Source organism: Aspergillus chevalieri, chromosome 8 (genome assembly GCF_016861735.1).
Source record: "Aspergillus chevalieri M1 DNA, chromosome 8, nearly complete sequence".
Taxonomy (NCBI): domain Eukaryota; kingdom Fungi; phylum Ascomycota; class Eurotiomycetes; order Eurotiales; family Aspergillaceae; genus Aspergillus; species Aspergillus chevalieri.
Window position 1 is genome coordinate 593,958 of NC_057369.1, and position 17,468 is coordinate 611,425.

A 17,468-nucleotide genomic window follows, 5' to 3' on the forward strand; every position below is an offset into this window, starting at 1 on the left:
CACACGTAAGTGATGCCGCATACGGTATGTGTACCTATAATTTTAGGGACATCATTTTAATTCCGTCAATTTTCCATTTCACTGTACAATTTTCAATCGGGTCACTCCGTGTCCTGTACGGAGTGTGCATATCAAACAGCACAGCTGGCCCCTACCGCACCCCCTACCGCCCCTTCCGCAGACCATCCGCGGATCCCGGTTCCTGAAGATACACGCTATCGTAGTGTCACTACTCTATTATACTAGTAGTCATCTTGATATAATTACATGCCAACACCGTTACACTGCTCACTTGTGATATAATCATTAATCCTCGATCCTCAACAACCCCGCGGCAATTCCGACAAAAAAAAAAAAGGCCGGTTGCGTGTCCCCATTCCACCAGCAAACAGCCACGGAGCCCTGCATAACCCGGTCCCAAAGAATGGCTCAGATGCAGGAGCCATCGCACCATGCTGTCGCCTACTGATTGGCCGGAATCTGACACATGATCTGGGTCTTGAAAATAAGCTATTATATCAAAAAGGAAAAAATATCCAGTTTCTTCCATCGGGCTTCCACCGCTTCTTTTTGCTGCGGTCGAGCATTGCTGGTTTGGGTTATCTGGGGGAGTGCACGGTGCACTTTTGTGGGGAGGATTCGGGATACGGGGTCATAAGTACAATGTGCCTAAGGGGAGTTCCGTTCCCCATATTCGGTCGGTACAGCTGGATTACTGTAGATGCGGACCGACTCCGTAGCACAGTATCATATGAATGTGTTCAGATATGCGACACGCGGCACTATTGCCAATTTTTGGTTTCTTTTTTTTTTTTGCTCTTTCATTGTCGTACGTGTTCTGTACCGAACCCTGGCCGGTGTATGTACATACCCCAAGCGCCCTTTGCAGGTACCCGACGATCAATCAATAGGGAGTCAAATGTCTGGGATGCTTGTGTTCCAATGAAGCAAGGCTGAAATCAGGCATGGAAGGTCTCAGATTATTCTGCACATTGAGATAAGCAATATGCCGTGCCAGAAAATACCTCAAAAGGGATACGTGCATACATGGACACGTCCCTTGCAGTCGGCTGAAATGCACATGGCAAACATGGGATTCTATTGACTACACGTCATAGATCAGCGGGAACTGGCTCAATAATTGTATCTACATTGATTTACTCGTACAGAGTACAGAATATATCGATTTGTAGAGATCCTATGTCTTAGCCTCCCCGTCGCTGGAGAGCTGCTCTGAGGATTTCTCGACACTGCTCCATCGTGCACTCATAGTAGTATTTGCATCTCAGGAGGAATTAAAAATTACCCTCACAGAGGGTCCTACTCAATTCCAGAGCCCGTTTAAATTCCGCCACCAACCTCTCGTTACTGTAGAATTCCCCTTCTGTAATATCATGCCACAACGGGACCATGCCAACATCTCGCAACACGGAAGTCGCCAGGTTGAGATGGTGACAGAATTCACATAATGGAAACGCGTTATACTTTCTTCGAGAAGGAACCTCGTAAATTCAAACAAGACCAGAGGCAATGTCAGACCTGCAATACCTGCAGTGACTCAGGGAGCTTCGGTGTGTTGGATAGAGACCTCTGGTCAATTTGTAGATGTGTGAGGTTTGTGAAGGAGGTGGTTGAATCAAGCGCAGACTGGGGATCCAATCTGTACTACCTAGGCTGTTAAGTTCGTCAAACTCGAGATGTAGACCGTTGAGGTTGTCCTTCTGACGGAGCAAAGCCTTGCGGAGTTCCGTAGCGATCACTGGGGTGGTGTCTATATACTGAGCAATCTGGAGGTCGGCCCCGTATGTCAGTTTTGAGACACTTGCACGCCTCTATCATACTAGATATCGCTTCGTTGTCGAGGCAGCTGTGTATCAGACTGATGGATGATACTTTGATTGATTTCGGATAGAGGCTCGAAGTATCCGTATAGTATCCTAAGCAATAACCCATCTTAAAATGCTGCAGGTAGGGGAGACATAATAAAGGCAGGATTTTCTTGAGGCGAATATTCACCCTATACACACTCCAATATGTATGAATGAGCTGTAGATCAATAAACGTGAGATTGGAGAGGTACGGTCCAGCCATCTCTGAATCAAACTTGGCCACAAAACTGATCAGGGTCTCTTCCCTAAAGGATACGCGGAGCGCCTCAAGTCTGTTCAGTTTGGCGAATAACATCCTCAGGAGAACATTTATATTTCCATACAATAGGTTCTTCCGGTATCGTGCCTTAACATCGTCCCGACACCCAGCTTCAGAATCCCAATTTGCAGCAATTTCAAGAGTTTCGGTCGACAAAGCATTGCGTGCGAGTTGAGATGCGTCCCCGGATCTAACGGAGAGTTCACGAACAGCACTCTGTAGATCGTGTCGCGAATCTACCGCCAGGGTAAAGAGAGCCAAGGCCACAAAATCGTTGGTGTTAGGGTCAGATGAATGTGTCTCAATACCCGCGTCAAATTTGCTGAAAGGCAGCGACCGCACGAGGTCCCTGAATGCGCGCGATACATAGCAGAGAGATAATAGGTCGCGCCTGCCATCCACTGGATCGAAATTCCGGAGAACTTCGAGTGTGATTTCAGAAGGCAGATGCTGAAGCATCGTGCAACTGCTCTGGCACGAACGAGCCCAAGCCGAGTGATAGCCCTAAAAGATGATGGAAAAAAAAAGGTCCAAAATTGCCCTAGACCCTTACCCTAGCCGTTCTAGCCCTTATCATGATCTTTATCAGGAACCGCTGGATCCAGATGCCAGTCTATGGTACTGGTCCGGACAGCCCAATTGCAATGTCTGACTTTCAACAATGGGCTTCACTGAGGATGGCGATTAATGAAGAGAGAAAGATTGAACGGACGATGGATAGCGAAAATGGTTGACTGGATGAGTTCGGAGGAAGAAAAGATAGCCGCAACTTTCACATATCCTGCCCCGCCTTATGGCATAGATAACCTAACGGTATCTCACCACCGAGTGGTCCACCCCGCCACCACTATTATGTTTGGAGTAGATTTCTATAACCAAAACGCCGTAATATTCAAAGATCTATTTAACAGGGTATGCATTTTGCCCTACGGCGCATATCCTTACACTGTCCACATGTTGGTAACCGCCGTCTAGCTGGCTGAGCCGGGGGTGTGCTGCTGTATTAGCTGCGAGGCCTCTTCCACAGTTAAATCACCTTCATGTGGTATCTGCCGATTCGAACGTGTGCATTTTTGTCGCTTTCTCTCATCCATGGCCCGTAGATCAGCATTTTCCTTTGCTAACGGCACAGCGCTATGCATTGCAAGCTGGCAGCCTTTAATGAGCTGATCTAGCGCTGGATTCGTAGGACTTGGAGAGCTGTTTGGACGTTGTTTTAGGAATGCTTTGATTGAAGAAGATTGCTTGTGTAGTTTAGCAATATTTTGTGGTGTTCTTGGTGTGAAAACACTTGATCTGCTGCTTGGTCGGCTATCAGGAGGTGTAGGTGTTCGTAGAGATATATTTAGTTTTGAAAGCACATGCTCTGCATTAACTCGTACTAAACCAGCTGCTGCAAAACTATTTTGAATATTCTCTGATTTAAAGGCCTCTCTGCGCGCTTCAGGATATGCTGCTAGGAAATCTAGCTTATCAATATGGTTGTGACCTGTACATGCTCGTTCCTCCACTAAACGATCATAGGTGCGTTTTAAGATAGCAAACACCCTATATCAAGTGGTTGTAAGAGATGAGATGAATGTGCTGGTAGGCAGAGTGGTATAATAGCATTTTCACTGCAGATTTGATCAAATTGTGGTGTAAGATGGCTATCATGGCCATCAAGAATTAAGGGTTGAAATTTTCCTTTTGTACGTTTAGTAGTGGCCGCAATAAAGAGATTTTGAAGCCATTGAAGTGCTATTTTATCGGCAGTCCACCCATTTGCAGAGACCTCAAAGCGCCAGTCTCCTGGAAGGTCATCAAACTATCCTTGGATAAAGTTTTTGCCTTTGGGTTCTTATTTTGGGCACGTTGGTAATCATAGCGTCTTGAATATCGTGTACGAAGCTCATCTCGACGTTTAATAAACTTGATACCCAATTTCGGCCAATTGAAAGGGGAGTAGCAGAACCACGCTTTGCAAGGAGAAGATTGGCCATTTCTCGCACAGTAGCAGGCCGAGGTGCTGCTCCACGTGCATCCATAGAGGATCCATTGTGTAAGTAAATCCTCCTCCGTTTCAGTCAATTTATGGCCGCTAGGTCGAGTATCAGCGCGAAATTGCTGCCCATCCAGGCAGCGTAGTAGGGTAGTTCTTGGAAGTTCTGCAATCTCGCGTATAGATGCAGTAGTGCCATCTTGAATTCCTCTGATGGCTACTAGGATTCTGCCCTCTTGTTCGATAGATTTTCGAGAGGATTGGAGCATTTTGGTGGCATAGCGGGTGTTTAAAGAAAGGGAGTGGCAGCAAACACACGTTTTCGCGTGTAGTGGACCACTCGGCGGCGTGGTGAAATAACTAGTTAACTACGTTAAGACAGACATACGTGCCTGATGATTAAAGCATTCACATCTACCATGTACACACTATGGTAATACGCTATAACTCCAGGTATTCTTTGGTAATAGCTGGTGTTCCTTCTGTATGTAAAATATCGCTGCGTATGAATGGCACACGGGGTCGTGGTGTTAAGTCAAAAAAGTCCCGCTGTACGCCCTCGGAATATCACGTCGCTTCGACATAAACATGTAGGACACGCACTCCACATACAATTTGAAATTAGCACCATGGATAATTGTCTCCAATCTTTGGACCTGTTCTCTAAACTCGGCCAATTTGGACGGCTCTTCTGTAAACACTCTTCCGTCGAGAAGAGACTCCTCCGTGAATGCTGACTCCTCCATACCCAACATCCCAGTGCACGGCCTGGATCGTGGCGCGACCTTGACAGCTACAAGGCTACAGAGACGCCCTCTGCTTTCTTTGACCAGGAACTCTGCTAGCTCGAAGATGGGACGATTGCAGGTCTTAATCCGCAGCATCTTTAATGACTCAGGCAATTCTGGCGCATCTATTATAGCGGCCTGCTCGATGTCTAGGTACCGGAGATTTCTCAAAGGGAGGAAAGATTCAAACGTAGTAGGGCGTTCAACTGATTCTGCTCGGGCCCGGGAGCGTTCCTTCATTGAGATGTGCGCTTCGTTCAGAGTTTCTGCGTGACAAGATAAAGCTTCAATGAGTTCCTCGGTGTTTATGGGATCTGTGTTCTCTAGATTCTCAATGATATCGACGCTGACCGAGTACGTGAAGACTTTTAGCCTCTTAGAAGCCAGTATTATCTCGGTCAATGTCATACAGTCCAGGCAGCTGTGCACAAGCGAAATAGATGAGAAGTTCATAGTCTTTGGGGGAATACCCTCTTCGGGGTGGTAGGCACTATCACCAAGGCAGCGATTCACCCAAAAGTGTTGCAGACGGGGGAGAGTCAGTAAAGGTAATATTCTGTCAGAGTATATGACCTCCATAGCCGGATCCGCATCCACACAGACAAGCTCAAGATCGATTGATATAAGTTTGGAAAAATAAGACTGAGCCATGCCAGTATCAAACATGTCCAGCAGGCTGGTCATGTAGTCTGTCACATAAGATATTCGAAGTGTCTCAAGTCTTTCCAGGTTGGCGACCAAAACCGCCAGAATAGGATTGATTTCTCCGGATCTTATATCCGTAGAGCACCTGGGGTCTAGCTTTTTTATTTCGTCAACCAGAAATGTGAGGGTGTCAGTTGTTAAAGATGAAGTATCCCTCCCGCCCTCTGATATCATTGGGTCATCTTGACCTCTCACAAACACTCTCCGAGTGGCTTTTCGGATGTCGACTCGCGAAAGTACCGTCGTTGTGAAGAGTGCAAGGGGCATGAAGTTGTTTGCATAGAATTCCCCAGGACCCATGTCCACATCAAACTCGCTGAACAGAATCGGCTGCGCGAGTTGTCTAAACGCACGGCAAACATGGCAAAGAGATAGAAGGTCTTGTCTATCACGTTTTTGGTCGAAGTGACGGAATATTAGAAGAAGAATCTCGGGAGGTAGTTGTTGAAATATGCCGCATGCCCTAACCGCTGCCGTGGTTTTGGAGTCAGTGCTATGGTACAGATGCATGCTCTCTGACTCTAGAAGATGCGCTTCGATGATGGCAATCGGAAAGATTAAATACTATTATACTGATAATTGATAGATAAAATGGTTGATCGGGTGAGTTACTGCATTGAAAAAGATACCTATTCTGCCACACGACTCCGCCTCTGCCTCAGGTACGCCATAAGTAGGGTGAGGCGCATCGAACCAGCGAGATCCTAGTGAGGCTGTTGGCATGTATTGGTAGTGTTTGACTGACCGAGGTTTGCGATGCTACAAGGACCTAATTGAGCAAATCGAACCTTACATCATTCCTTATGATATATATGCATCCGGACCTATTTATTGAAATAGAAAACCAATTGAGATCAACCATCAAAGAACTCCTCATCCTCGTCATCTATTATGTCCAAGAATTCATCATCTTCGATCACTATCTCCCACAAATACCTTTTACACTTTTTATGCTCCACAACGAGCTTGGAATTACTTTCAGCCGCAATGGCTTCCAATTCCTGAACATGCGCCATGAACTCTTCCGAATCAATCCTCAGGTCAAACATCGTACTGGACCCCAGTCGGGCTCCTTCAGAGTTACCCTCTTGAGGCTTTGGAGGCGCATTTTGCTTTCTTCAGCAAGGAAACACACTGTGTCAAAGATAGGCCACACACAAGAGTCGAGCACGAGCATCTCCAGTGAGCGTGGTAAGTTTGCTTTCTCCATCACAGACTTATTCAAAATGAGCATGTTTGAGTCTCTTGAGTGAATCGAGAGAGTCGAATTCCCATGTCATGTTATCGATATGAAGTTCATCCACTCCCACTTGAAGGCTGGTGAGATTGCTTTTTTGAGAATATATGGCCTGGATGCACATGCTTGAAAAGAATTAAAGGAGAAGATAAGGAGAAAGGAGCAGACTGGGCATGGATCGGCCCATCATCGATCTGATCCACTTCTCAGGAATAGCCAAATATCGAGACAAAGGGCGTTGAGATAAGCATTTGTTTCAATGATGTACACAATACAGATTCTAATATGAACGGTGCTCATGCTTTCCATGATACGCTTCTGTCCTACAGGATTCAACGCATTGTAAGTAGGCGAATGTTATGTACTGGTCATAATATTTGTTATCTTGTTTATAAGCATCATCGTACTTAGGGCCACGCAGTAAATCACGTGAGATCTCGATAATCACTAGACTACAAGACTAGAGCATTTCTCTCGAAAAAAGCAGCTTGTATATAGCCTCTTTATTATAATTTAAATTGTAGAGCAATTCTCAGCTCTTCGGCCCACTGTCCGTGCTTCCAGTTTAGGAAAGGCTCTTCGCAGCAAACCTTGAATATCAAGAATCCTTTCTTTGGTCCGTATTCGGCCAACTCATTTCATACATCTTTACATAGCTATCTTTATCGCATCTTATTTACGGAGAGTTCAAGGACGTAGAGGTCTACACACGCCGCGAAACTCTGTCGGTCGCTCAAGAGCGCCCTTTTGGTCTCCCCTGAATACTTTACCTTTGCCTTCCCATAGCACTCTACCATGCATGTGATATTGAGGAATTTTGGAGCCTTGGAGGTCGAAAAGGGCCATATAAGCTGCTATCTTATTAATTTAGTCTTTATTAGCAACCAGAAATGGATTTATATAGAAATTGTCGTCATCAATGTACATTGGGGCATATAGCTTAGCCACCACACACTGGCCTTTTGATAGGCGTTCAGCCAGGGGGCAGCTTTCTGAGAGAACCTCAACCACAATAACCTGAGCATGGTGACAATCACAAAGGCGTATAGTCTGCTGGACTTGCAGTTCAAGGCTCAATGATCCACATGACCCATCTAGTGGGGGTATTGAATGCATCCTTCAATGGGGTGCAATGCTTTCATTGTTTCTGCATCATCTTAATACTCAAATGTGCAGCCCATGGAAGGATTTAATTTGATAGGAGGAGGAAGAATATGCTGCTGGACAGTAAACCATGAACCCGTGACATAAGGAACCCGCAGCTTTCTCTCGTCGTATAGTCGAGTGGAAGGGCCGTCCATAAAGCCAGCACTATCATTGAGACAGACGAGCCATATGTTCGAACAATTTTGAGTAGAAATTTTGAGATTGTAAAGTTCTGCAGGGAGACTGAATCGGTTGGGTGAGGGGAACCGAAGAAAGGAAGATGGAGAGAAGACAGGGATGACCGATGCTGATCATGTGATCTGTAAGGACAAAGCATCGCGGTTCTCATCCTGATTAACATCATGGAAGTAATGTGCTTAGCTCAAATGGTCTTGTTTTAAGCGCTTAACAGCCCAGTTCTACCGGTTATACTACGTCCAGAAGGATCCCGCTTGGCTGCTGGCGCTTAACGCTTTCCGGGAACTTCTTCTGTCGCTAGAGAGACGTCGTGAGAAGTAAATGATTAAAGATATGTATTAACCCTGATTTTTAAGATGCACTCCACAAAAGTCCCTTACTGTATGACTCTACTTGTGTCCGTGTTGACTAGTCTGCCCTTGGAGCACAAGACCCTCACTAATCAAGCTCGTAACATCCTCCATACCCTTATCCTGACAGTCAGGATCATTAGTCGAAGTCCAGGGGATAATACCCTTATGGAACCGCAGTTCTTTATCCAGATGATACAGACCGACGCCGGGCTGCTTCGACACCCGTGCAGTCTGCTGGAGCAGGTCACCCATATTCTTGACCTGTCTGGTGTGCTTGCGCAGGAATCGCGTTTGGAGAGCGTCAGACAATGATGCATCCTCGCACTTGTCCGCGAGTGCGATTAGCCGCACGATATCATCGATAAGCTTCTTCTGCACTCGGAAGGCTTCCATGCAGGGACCAAGTGGTTCGATGGGATTGTCTGGCCATTCGATCTGGGTGGCTTCGATTGCGGTGGGCTTGCATCGGCCTCCGCGTGCAATGAGATACTTTTCAAGCCAGTGCATATCGATGAGGCACTCTCGAGCGCATCGTTCCCAGAGCCTGTACGGTTAGATTGGTTTAAGGAATACGAGTTGGAGGGAAAGATACAACCTACATTCCGTACCCGTGAAGGGCAATGTTAGTACGGAAGCAGTCGGCCGCGAGCTTGCGGAAGAACATCCAACTGGTCAATTCTTGATGAATGTGACCTCTTACCGACTATTATCGGTTAACTATGCTTCTTTTTCGGAAAGCCCCCTCTGAGCCTTACCTCTTCCACTTCGTTGGTGAGAGTACTTGATCTCACCCACTTGTCCAGGTCGTCACTGGAGACGTCCTGGACGACCTTTCTGGCCAATTCGGTCCCGGAAGACATGTCGTTTCCAATTTTGTCGGTTTCTTTCTTTTTGAAGTTTGAAGTCAAAGTATGATAGTATTGTGGTCTGTTGTAAAAAGCACACTGGGTGTTTGGACTTAATATACACGCGCGATTTGTTTCCAGGTCACAATCACGTCAGTCCGCTTATTTCTTGAGTATACCCTTGTTTCCGCAGAATTAGTTGTGATGTTGCATGGATGTATCTTCCGATAGACAAGGCCCTCAGAAACAGAATAGAGAGTACCAACTCGTCATATTTATTCTACGTTTCGTCACCACGGGAAACCAAGAGAGAGGACTTAAAAACTATCCCACGAGTATCTCAAATGCTCCTATACCTGAACCAAATCGAGACATCTCATAGTGATCAGTTTGTGACGAAATACGGATCTTTTGGGTCAAAACGTGGATAGTTTTCTCTGTTCAAGCTCATCCTATAGGTTAGCACATCGGAGAATGTTTGCTGCTTCCCTGATGACCAATTCTGCCGCCAGGAACGACGTTCCGGAATCACTCAGCAAGGAAGTCAATTCTCCGGACTCCTGAGCCACTGCTTTGACGGTGCCGACTTCATTTTGAATTCTGTTACCCAATCATATCTTGCGTCCAACCGGCATAGTACTGAGTTATGTTCACTTCTAGATTTCTATATCACTTCTCGGCAATTCATTGCTGGCTAGCTACACCTCAGGGCACCGCGTCCTTGGTACTGCTGTGGCTGTTTGACTGTCAATGGCTTTGAAATTTAGTAAAACACGACTTTCGTGGTAGAATAGTTCTGGTCGTAATGGCATCAAGAGGAGAGATCGAACACAATGGACCTAGAACGAGCTCTTGAATGTAGGAGTTCGAACGGTCGTCGAGACTGATTTGCAAGCATTCCATGACATCATGATACAAACAATGCAAACAACAGGGGGACCCACGAACTGCGCTAGAATTGACAACAGTCCAGCAGTTCTGCTTCAATTCCTTCTAAACCCAAGAATGAGAAATGCAAACAACACTGTATAACGCCCTCATACGAACCCACCACATCACATCCCGCAAGAAGGTCTCCACCCTGAAACGCGCCGCCGACACGTACAACTGCTTCGTCCTTCTTCGCTCCGGCGGCTGTCCGGGAATTATGTACGTCGAGTCGAAGGAGAAAGATTCTGTTGAGTCGTGGGTGAATACGGTGCGGAACCTGCGTTATAAGGACTTTCAACTCGTTACACGGCCGGATATCATGACGGACGAGAAGGGCACTTTGAATCGTGCACGGATTGAGCCGCCGCGGTCCAAGAAAACTGAGAAGACATCTAAAGCTGGACTATCTGAGGTAGATACGGTAAAGGAGTTTGGGAGTTTGATGGAGCAGCGTGGTGTATGGCAGTGGTGGAGGAAGGGAATGGGGTACACGAGCTGAGACTGTCTATCGCGGCGCCATCGACGTGCGTTTATAATTAATGCCAGGCAATGCTCGCCCTGCTGCCCAAGCAATATGCTGATAACTGAAGGTAGCATCACTGGCCATCTGTGTCTCCCAGATTGGATCTCGAGCTTCGGAGGTCGCGATCAGGTGTTGTATGGCCTCAGGTATGTGCCGGTGCCTGGCACAGGTGCCTGCGCCGATCACAGCGCAACATGGTCCTGGCGACTATTAGAACTCTTCTACCTTTGGATCGCCATCTTCTATAGTACTCTCAACGTGCCCTCGCAAAATCTTGGGGTGCGCAGACATTTGGATTTCCTGTGGGACTATCTCGTGGAAGACAGCACAAACACAGACAAGGATGGAGTCGATGACAATCCGACGCACAAAGGGCGAGTCCAAATTTATAAAATGCGCTAGTCTTGGAACCTCTATATGATAAAGATAGCCCGTATCCCCACGTCACCGTCTCTGCTTATCAGCCTATCCATGGTATTAAGGACTCTATTCTGGAGAACTTGCTATCTTGATTTCAGCAATGCGAGGCCGCGCCAACCAGTCAAAAGTCGGATGAAGGATGACGATGAGTGGGAAAAACATGTCGGAAGAAGAACTCTCTTGCTATGACCTTAGGGATCTCCCAAAAGTCCTTCCCTGTTCTTCTTCTTTCATATATAGGCCCTCAGCATGGACGTTTGTTTTGTGCCTCCCTGAATGAAAAGCAATTAGTAATCAGGCAGTCGAGGATTTATAGCTTTGAGACGCAGGCAGTTGCACCGCTTGATTTCTTCTCGCGAGTTCTTCTAAGCCGCCCGGCGCTGAACGGAAATGCGCATGAATGTGGTGGTCATGGAAAGGCGCAGAAGAAACGTGGCGCCCAGGACGACATTGAGCTGCGCCGTCATAAGACAAGGAAGGTCACCCAACAGGCAGGCAATGGCAATTGGTATTGACAGGATGTCTGTCAGGTTTTCGAGAGGACGGTTTATTCTCCATGCATCTAATGCCTATCTTATGAAATAGCTAGTTTGCACTACAGGATGTAATCATCGAGGATGGTACATGGTTCCCGAATAGCTGTCCCAGTGTATTTCAACTGCTTCCTATTTATGCATTTCTTTTCAGTGAAGAATATGTACAAATATCACGGAACCGGTCATTTCAACCCTCCCCAGCCGCAAAACCAACATCCCTTCCCGGATCCCTCATCTCCCGGCGCCGGGTTTGGCTTTGGCTTCGGCTTGGAGCCACCGTTCTCACTCTCGTCCTGCTCATTGTCCTCTTTCCCATCATTTTTTCCTCTCTCTTTTCCGTCCTTTTCTCCACCCTCCTTTCCACCCACTTCCTCTTCATCCCCAGGCCCCGTCACAGGGTTATCCCCCGGTAACTTCGGAATCGGCCCATTCTGCCCAAACTCTCTCTCCTCCTTAGGCGAATGCACCTCCATCGGCCTAGATTGCGGCGCCAGCACGCCATGTTGATCCTTTGTGACCGAACAACTTGGATCAGTCAACCCCTTGTCACCTGTACATGTCACCAGCGCATCCCGTAGCGCATCGAGGTCTGTCCAGCCGTTCACAAAATCCCCGTGTAGGCCATAGCCGGTTGGATCGCCCATTGCGTAGACTAGATTATCGTAGTCGGGGTAGGGCTTTGTGTCGAAGAGAAACTCGGCGAAGATGGAAATTATTGCGATTGGGTGGGATGGTGGGCAGACGCCTTGGTTGTAGTGGCCGATTGCGGGGTAGGACATCTATTCTGTCAGTTAATGGTTTATGATATTCAGTTTGTGGGACGTACATGGCTATGGTGGTCATGGGTGTCAACGTTCTTCCCGTCCCAGCATGATGGGAAGAAGACCTGAGATCGCAAGAGCGAGCACGGCTCTTGGGGAAGGTGTTTCGTTTCATTGGAAGATCCGTCCTCTCTAATGCACATGTGGGATATTGCTTGCTGGGCTGGGTTGGAATCGTTATATGTTCTGGCGCGTGTTAGTATTGTTTTGTCCTCTTCTATTTATGCAGACATATCTCACCGAAGAAAAGGGTTCCCAGCGACCATTCGTAATCCGTCGGGAGGCGCAATCGCAACCTCATTCTGCGTGTCGCAAGCCGTTGCATCCTCGGTATAATTGCACGCTCGGTTCATATAATACAGTTCCTGATCCTGTTAGTCCATTTCATAAAACCCAACACCAAACCCAATTCGGTACATACAATCCCCTCAACATCCACAAGCTCAAATCCACCCTCCGTCTTATGATACAACTCTGGAACCCAATAATTACTCCTATCAATCTCGATACCGCATGTCGTCCCTATAGCCTTTCGGGCTGTATCTTCCGCCATGGTTCGCTGGAAGGCTGTTCCTCCTGCGACCAGGTGTAGATGGTCTGATTCGTTCCCGGGGAACATGATCGGGTCAGACATTTCAATTGTCAGGGGGAGGCAGCTAAAGGATATTTCATCGGCGGGACGACCAGCTAGCGCTGGTGAGCATAATGTGAGTAAAGGGCCGATGTAGTTGAATGTGGTCCGCATGTTGAATCAAATCTTTCCGGTGACAGAAGGACGATACAATGGCGACAAAATCTTGGGAGCAGATAAACAAAGTAGAATAAAATATTGGACCACCGATTATTAAATGTCCGCTTGTTTGGGCTACCTTCCGATTTGGACGAAAACAAACATTCCGATCTCCCGCCATGCATACCAAGTGGCACGACCGTGTTTGGATTGCGTCTATTGTCCGGGCTTGTTTATGAATGGTTTACTAGTCTTTTGAGTTGTTTCAGTTGGTATTTTGTTTATTAGAGTTATCCAGGAACCGTTTCCGGGCTGGCGTGGATGGATGAGTGATTAGGGTTAAGGTTGGAATGGTGATCCGTAGTAAATATCAATTGAACTGTAAACATAAGCTGGTTAATATAATATTTTAAGCCAATAAGCGACATCAAAATCATAGCTCATCTCGTAGTAAAATCCATACAGCACACAAACCCTAAAAACCCGCAAGTCAAAGCCAACACGAATGTGCACAACCCACAAGGAATCCATAATAAGGTCAGACCCAGTTCCAAAACCAACCTCACAAAGATTAAAATCAACGAAACCGATGATCACAATACTCCACCCCATCACCCGCAAACCTAGCCTTCGCCCTAACCCCCCTCGCCGACTCCCCAACACCCTCTCCCTCCCTCTCCACAAACGCAGCCCACTGCATAACCCGCGCATGTGCCGCATTCGCCTCATCAACAGACTTCCAAGCCGTCTGCGCCATCTCGTTCGCGTCCCGTATCTCCTTGCGAGTCTGCACGGCGCTGTCGTGGATCTTGTCAGATTTGGCGCGGGCCTTTTGAGCAGCTTTGTTGGCTTTCCGGGCATCTTTGCAAGCGCGTCTGGCGTTCTTCTTTGCGCGTGCGACTTTGTATTTTAGGTTCGATTTGGATTGCTCTGGGGTCATGTGGAGGGGATTGCGGATTGTGAAGCTGCCCATGTTGCTTTGTTTTGGTTAGATGAGGGGTGTCTTTTATAGAGGGGATAGGGTCCTTACATGATGAACTCGGGCTTTCGGATAAAAGAGCGGTAGTCTACGGTCTCGCTCTCGTAGCAATTGCAGTCCGCGTTCACTTGGTTTTTGTTTTTGATTTGCTTGCGGGTGGCTACTTGTGTCGAAGTAGCACGCATTTTTTCGGGCATTTGGGCTGTCTTCATGGCTGTTTGTTGAGCGTACATCGCATCCAGGACGGGGTTGTTCTGTATTTGGACTTGCTCGAGGATGGTGGTCATTGTGGCTGCTGCGTGAATATCTGAGTAGGGCAGACCAGGGAATGAGACGAAGGGCTTCACCGAGCACGAGGAATGGCAGTGGTTGAGGTAGAGCACGAAGAAAAGATTTCGCACGATATAGGGCTGGTTTACTTTGGTGATCTCATTATCCATCATGTACATTGTTCCGTATTGGTTGCCACGGGATGATAGGCACTAGCTTCTACCAAGGTTATCTGATAGTCAATTCATTTCTGATAATGTACAGAATGTCTATAGAATATACAGGTCAGCCAAGACTCTAAAATACAATAAAACGCCGTCCCATTCGCCGCCAACAATGAAAGAAGACTTGAAATGCAATTATTCCACTGGAGGCCAATCCGGCGCAGGATAACTGAGGATCTTGCAAATATCCTACAAATCATGACAAGTTAGCACGGACCTTCGATCCATGGTACAACACGTGCACATACCCTTCGTCTCCGCCGAAAGTCATCATAAAGATGCCTCCAAATCTGTCTATCCCGACATCCGCTCTCTTGAGGTGTGCCAGGGTTGTTCTTGCACTTCGGCAACATTTCCGGAAGAAGGTTCTGCGGCCACATGACCCAGGGTTTGGGCAGGGGCCAATCAGAAAAGTGTACCAGTTTGGCTTCAGCCAGAACTTTGTCAGGGTTCCATTCTTCCTGCGCATCTCCAAGGAAGTGCTTGTGATCGTTGGCACGAAATTCGCCGGTGAGAAGGGCGTACTGGCGATGGGGGAGCACCATGGCTGAATCGCCATAGCGGTTGTTCAGTAGTTCCATATCATACAGGTGTGTATCGTTGGTCTCAATCTGACCAAACATAGCCGCCTTGGACGTCTCCATGAGAGCGTTGAATTCGCGGTATGACGGTTCGATCACGATCAACAAGGACGACAATTGTCTGCTCTCGGGTAACAGCCAATGCGCCCGGGGCATGGCGACAGTGGTAGGAGGTAGAAAGAACAATTCATCCATGTTCTGCAGAACGGTGATGTCGGAATCAAGATGGATCAACCGTTTGTATTCTGTTTCGCCGAACGCGAGCAACTTGGAGATGCTCTTGTCCCATGATTCGCCAGATCCTGTACCCAAAACCTATCAGTCTTCTCGTCCTATCTCGTTGTTCCATATCAGCCTACCTGATCCCTCCTTGACCAAATCCATATCAATCGGCACCAATTGCACCCTATACTTGTCCCTAGCCAGCACCAGCAACTGACTATCTCTATCATTACTATCCGCAATCTCCGTATCCCAATTCTCCGGATAAAACAGCACACGATCCGCACGGCTCCCCAGACGCTGCAGGGCCTCGAAAACCATCACAGCGTTACAAAGGTATGCACTAGACGTCGCATATTGGCTATAAGCGTAGCGGGACCAATCGACCAGGTCGTATTGAATATGAGGTAGCGGCGGCCGCTTCGGTTGCTCGCGTCTGTAGTAGAGGATTAGGACGAGAAAAATAGCGAGAACAACCCAGGTTCGAATGCGTCGCAGTTGCCGTTTCACGACCGCCAGGAGCGGTTCTTCGGGGAGGTCGAAGAAGTCGGGCTCGTCTTCGGAGGATGTAGAGCTCCTGCGGAGTGGGAAGGCGGATGTTCGCTTCATTCTGGTAGTTGTAGGGGGTTGAATGTGAGTGCCATCGCTTCAATTCGAATGATGGCACTGTCTGGGGGCACTTTCGTTATCGACACGCGTTGATGTCGCCGCTGACGATCCGCGGCCGTGGGCTACGGCAATCTATAGCGGCCAAATTGCCATAATCAACCACCTTTGATCAACCATAACTGCAGTTATAGGTAGATTATATGTATTATTAATTATTTCATGCAAAAATGCGACTGATGAAAATGTCTTGGGAAATATTAGGTTGTACAATATTAATGTACCACTACTCCACACTATGATCCTGAGCATATCAGCCATACTCCGGGGTACACCCAATTGATCAATATGTAATTATGCATATGCCCCGCCAATTGCTTAATCGTTATTGTGATTGAATTCTTGATCGATTGTTTGATTGGTGAAGTATACAGAATATGCCCGAGGTGTGCAGAGAGCGGCCGCATATCAGAATGCCTTGTTAACCAGGCATTCATTTCTTTCAAACGCTCAATAGAACGATTGATCAACTGCTCTGTATGGAGTATAACTGCCACTAATAGACGCACTAGAAGCCGCATAAGCCCATAAGGCTAGTATGATTGCTTTATGATTTGATAATTGCAATATTTAGCGCGGCGTAGGGCTCAGCTGCACATTCTCGACTGAGAATCAAGGCCAGGAATGAGGAGGTCGTCGTTAGAGACCAGACTCAGGAAATACTGGGCACGGTTCTCCGGTTTTCCGAGGTCATATCTGCTGCTATCAAGGCGGAGCCTCATGCTGCTCTTGCATGGGGTGGGGTCGCGGCCATTCTTCCAGTAGGTAAATGGGCCAATGCTATGTCAGAGGGGTAATTTTCAGGTCGTGTCCACAGCGTTGTCCCAGACAGATGACGCTACCAAGGGATTGGACTATATCTCTAAGTTACTTGTGCGGTTTCGAGTGATAGAGGTGACTTACGATCTTTCTGAGCATCCAGACTCCAGGTATACTGTTTCCAAGAAGCTCTGTGAGCTGCATGAGCAACTTAGAGAGGAATTCATTAGCCTGTATGCTGAGATTATCGGATACCAATTCTATCTTTCGAAACATTATACGCACAACCAATTCTCTCGTCTATTTAGGAACGCGGTCATTCCTGACGACTGGAAAGATATGGCCTCATCTATCGAACAAAGATTAATCGACGGCATCTTGGCAACGCTGCACCAAAGTCCCAGTA

At 47.3% G+C, this 17,468-nt stretch overlaps 7 protein-coding genes across 7 annotated transcripts; 2 read left to right on the forward strand and 5 right to left on the reverse strand.

Annotated features, from left to right (window-relative positions):
* Positions 1 to 4,659: 4,659 nt before the first annotated feature.
* ACHE_80195A (uncharacterized protein) lies at positions 4,660 to 5,601 on the reverse strand (the record flags this gene model as incomplete). The annotated part of the gene is made up of 1 exon (XM_043283539.1): positions 4,660 to 5,601. One exon carries the CDS (start codon positions 5,599 to 5,601, stop codon positions 4,660 to 4,662), a length of 942 nt encoding a protein of 313 aa, XP_043140808.1.
* A 2,991-nt stretch (positions 5,602 to 8,592) lies between these two features.
* ACHE_80196A (uncharacterized protein) lies at positions 8,593 to 9,416 on the reverse strand (the record flags this gene model as incomplete). The annotated part of the gene is made up of 3 exons (XM_043283540.1): positions 8,593 to 9,100; positions 9,156 to 9,259; positions 9,312 to 9,416. 3 exons carry the CDS (start codon positions 9,414 to 9,416, stop codon positions 8,593 to 8,595), a joined length of 717 nt encoding a protein of 238 aa, XP_043140809.1.
* A 997-nt stretch (positions 9,417 to 10,413) lies between these two features.
* On the forward strand, positions 10,414 to 10,830 carry ACHE_80197S (uncharacterized protein; the record flags this gene model as incomplete). The annotated part of the gene is made up of 1 exon (XM_043283541.1): positions 10,414 to 10,830. One exon carries the CDS (start codon positions 10,414 to 10,416, stop codon positions 10,828 to 10,830), a length of 417 nt encoding a protein of 138 aa, XP_043140810.1.
* Positions 10,831 to 11,459: 629 nt separating this feature from the next.
* On the forward strand, positions 11,460 to 11,789 carry ACHE_80198S (uncharacterized protein; the record flags this gene model as incomplete). The annotated part of the gene is made up of 1 exon (XM_043283543.1): positions 11,460 to 11,789. One exon carries the CDS (start codon positions 11,460 to 11,462, stop codon positions 11,787 to 11,789), a length of 330 nt encoding a protein of 109 aa, XP_043140811.1.
* Positions 11,790 to 11,992: 203 nt separating this feature from the next.
* Positions 11,993 to 13,250, reverse strand: ACHE_80199A (DUF1996 domain-containing protein; the record flags this gene model as incomplete). The annotated part of the gene is made up of 4 exons (XM_043283544.1): positions 11,993 to 12,589; positions 12,637 to 12,817; positions 12,872 to 12,996; positions 13,053 to 13,250. The coding sequence occupies 4 exons, from the start codon at positions 13,248 to 13,250 to the stop codon at positions 11,993 to 11,995; spliced, it is 1,101 nt and encodes a 366-aa protein (XP_043140812.1).
* Positions 13,251 to 13,938: 688 nt separating this feature from the next.
* On the reverse strand, positions 13,939 to 14,627 carry ACHE_80200A (uncharacterized protein; the record flags this gene model as incomplete). The annotated part of the gene is made up of 2 exons (XM_043283545.1): positions 13,939 to 14,338; positions 14,392 to 14,627. 2 exons carry the CDS (start codon positions 14,625 to 14,627, stop codon positions 13,939 to 13,941), a joined length of 636 nt encoding a protein of 211 aa, XP_043140813.1.
* A 342-nt stretch (positions 14,628 to 14,969) lies between these two features.
* On the reverse strand, positions 14,970 to 16,246 carry GNT1 (N-acetylglucosaminyltransferase; the record flags this gene model as incomplete). Its single annotated transcript, XM_043283546.1, has 3 exons — positions 14,970 to 15,023; positions 15,083 to 15,717; positions 15,775 to 16,246. 3 exons carry the CDS (start codon positions 16,244 to 16,246, stop codon positions 14,970 to 14,972), a joined length of 1,161 nt encoding a protein of 386 aa, XP_043140814.1.
* Between the last annotated feature and the right edge of the window lie 1,222 nt (positions 16,247 to 17,468).